The 1,737-nt window shown below is 50.1% G+C and overlaps 1 protein-coding gene across 1 annotated transcript in view; it reads left to right on the forward strand.

Moving 5' to 3' along the window:
* The first annotated feature begins 1,588 nt into the window (after positions 1-1,588).
* The window catches only part of SCN1B (sodium voltage-gated channel beta subunit 1), a 19,295-nt gene continuing 19,146 nt past the window's right edge, over positions 1,589-1,737 (forward strand). Inside the window, exon 1 of the mRNA XM_018568313.1 lies at positions 1,589-1,714. Coding sequence (XP_018423815.1) covers positions 1,675-1,714 — 40 coding nt within the window. The 5' untranslated portion in view covers positions 1,589-1,674. The remainder of the gene's footprint in view (positions 1,715-1,737) is intronic.

Consider the following 1,737-nt stretch of genomic DNA (forward strand, 5'->3'; position numbering starts at 1 on the left):
ATCCTCAATATATCTGCGGCTAAATTCAACAGGGGAACCGCAGGGAGAAGTGGGTGTTAAGAGGAGTCAAAAGACTCTCTACAGCTCAAGAAACCTGAAAACCCCTCTCCTTCCTCTTGTATGTTTGTCAACACAATAAGTACCCCATCCTGCCCCTCCTCCCACACCCCTGTCTGACATTCATATTATAGTATATAATAACCGCGTGACACAAGGGGGCAGGGCTTGTACAAAAGGGCCCCACCGCTCAGACCCGCCTAGCACGCGGTGATATCTGAATACGGCCCCCGATAGAGCCGCTGCCCGGAAGGGGTTAAGTCGCCGCGGCATCCTCTGGGGCAAAAAGCCAGATATTGATAATTGTTAGAGAATTCAGCAAAGACGCGAGAGAGCGAATCGGGAAAATAAAGAAAGCAGCCGAAGCCGGGAGCCCAAAAAAAACAACCCACTTCCTCTGAGCCCAGGTGATCCCGGACGAGCCCCCATCCTGTGACTGGACAGTGAAAGGAGAAGCAGCACAACGATGAACTAATTTCTTGGTCACTCTGCTCTCTCCTCCTATCAGCATGCTTCTTGTCAGCACAGGAACTGACCGACTCCTTGTGCTGCTTTCCTCCACTCACACTCCAGCCCTGCCGTACAGGGCCTGCGAGGTGCTGATACCGGGTCACATTCCGGTACTTACACTGCTTGTATTTCAATAAATATAATGATGTATTGATGGATATATTATATAAATATTATATTTTACATCTGCCTGGAGGTCAGCTTTATAAATTCCCTTCGGGTGGGGGGTTAAGGATTTCCTGTGCACAGCTGACTTCCTGTGCCGCGATCTCTTAAAAGGGGTAAGTAAACCCAATCGCTAAAAATCTCATAATATGCTGATGCCATTTCAAAGCAACTTTTATTAAAATCATCCCTGGCGGTCCTGCCACGAGGGTCCCCTTCCAGGCACTTCCTGTTAGAGGGTGACAACGCCATAGCCCTGCCTCATAATTGTGCTCCTGCGTTGTCACCCTGTCATATTTGTTTCTTTTCAGAAAACAAGTTACTCAGGAACGATCCGCAGTTGTCACCACCAGGAAACCAGCCCTGAGAGGTGCCATGCAGCCGCTGCTGGGGGGGGTTACATAGACAGGAAGTGGCTGCTAAGAGGCTGCAGGAACCTAACATGGCGGATAGCTGAAGTTGGCTGTGCAAAAAAATGTATCATTTGTATTTATTCCTCTTTTAAGCTGTCGCAAGTCAATATCTTGCTTGTTGTGTCCCATTTCACCCAATGTGGCCCGGCTCGGGGGCCGTAGAGAAGGGCCCAGTGGTCAGGAGGACATTCTGTCGCAACATCCTCAGCACACGTGTGCAAATGTGTCTTTGAAGAGAAGCGCGGTGGGGGGTTCCGGGGACGAGACGGGGAAGAGGACAACACGGGGAAAATTTAGAGGAACTCTCCGCTTTCCGAGCCTTCGTTCTAAGAGACGGACGGGGGATATGTAACACGCAGAGGAACCCAACGAGACGCAGAAGGGCCACAGACTAAAAACTCTCCCCAAAAAAACTAACGTCGTAGAGGAGGAGGAGGGGGAAATTCCCAAACCCAGGGGGGGGACTTGGCCAAAGAGGTCCAATTTCCGCAAAGGACTTTAATCGTCATCGACGGCCCAGGTTCTAGTCATGGACTACTGGCTGGTGATGTTCCTTTGTCTTATGGCAGGTAAGTGACCTTCTTGTGATGTT

Source organism: Nanorana parkeri, unplaced genomic scaffold, assembly GCF_000935625.1.
Source record: "Nanorana parkeri isolate BGI_ZX_2015 unplaced genomic scaffold, ASM93562v1 scaffold1170, whole genome shotgun sequence".
NCBI classification, from domain to species: Eukaryota; Metazoa; Chordata; class Amphibia; order Anura; family Dicroglossidae; genus Nanorana; species Nanorana parkeri.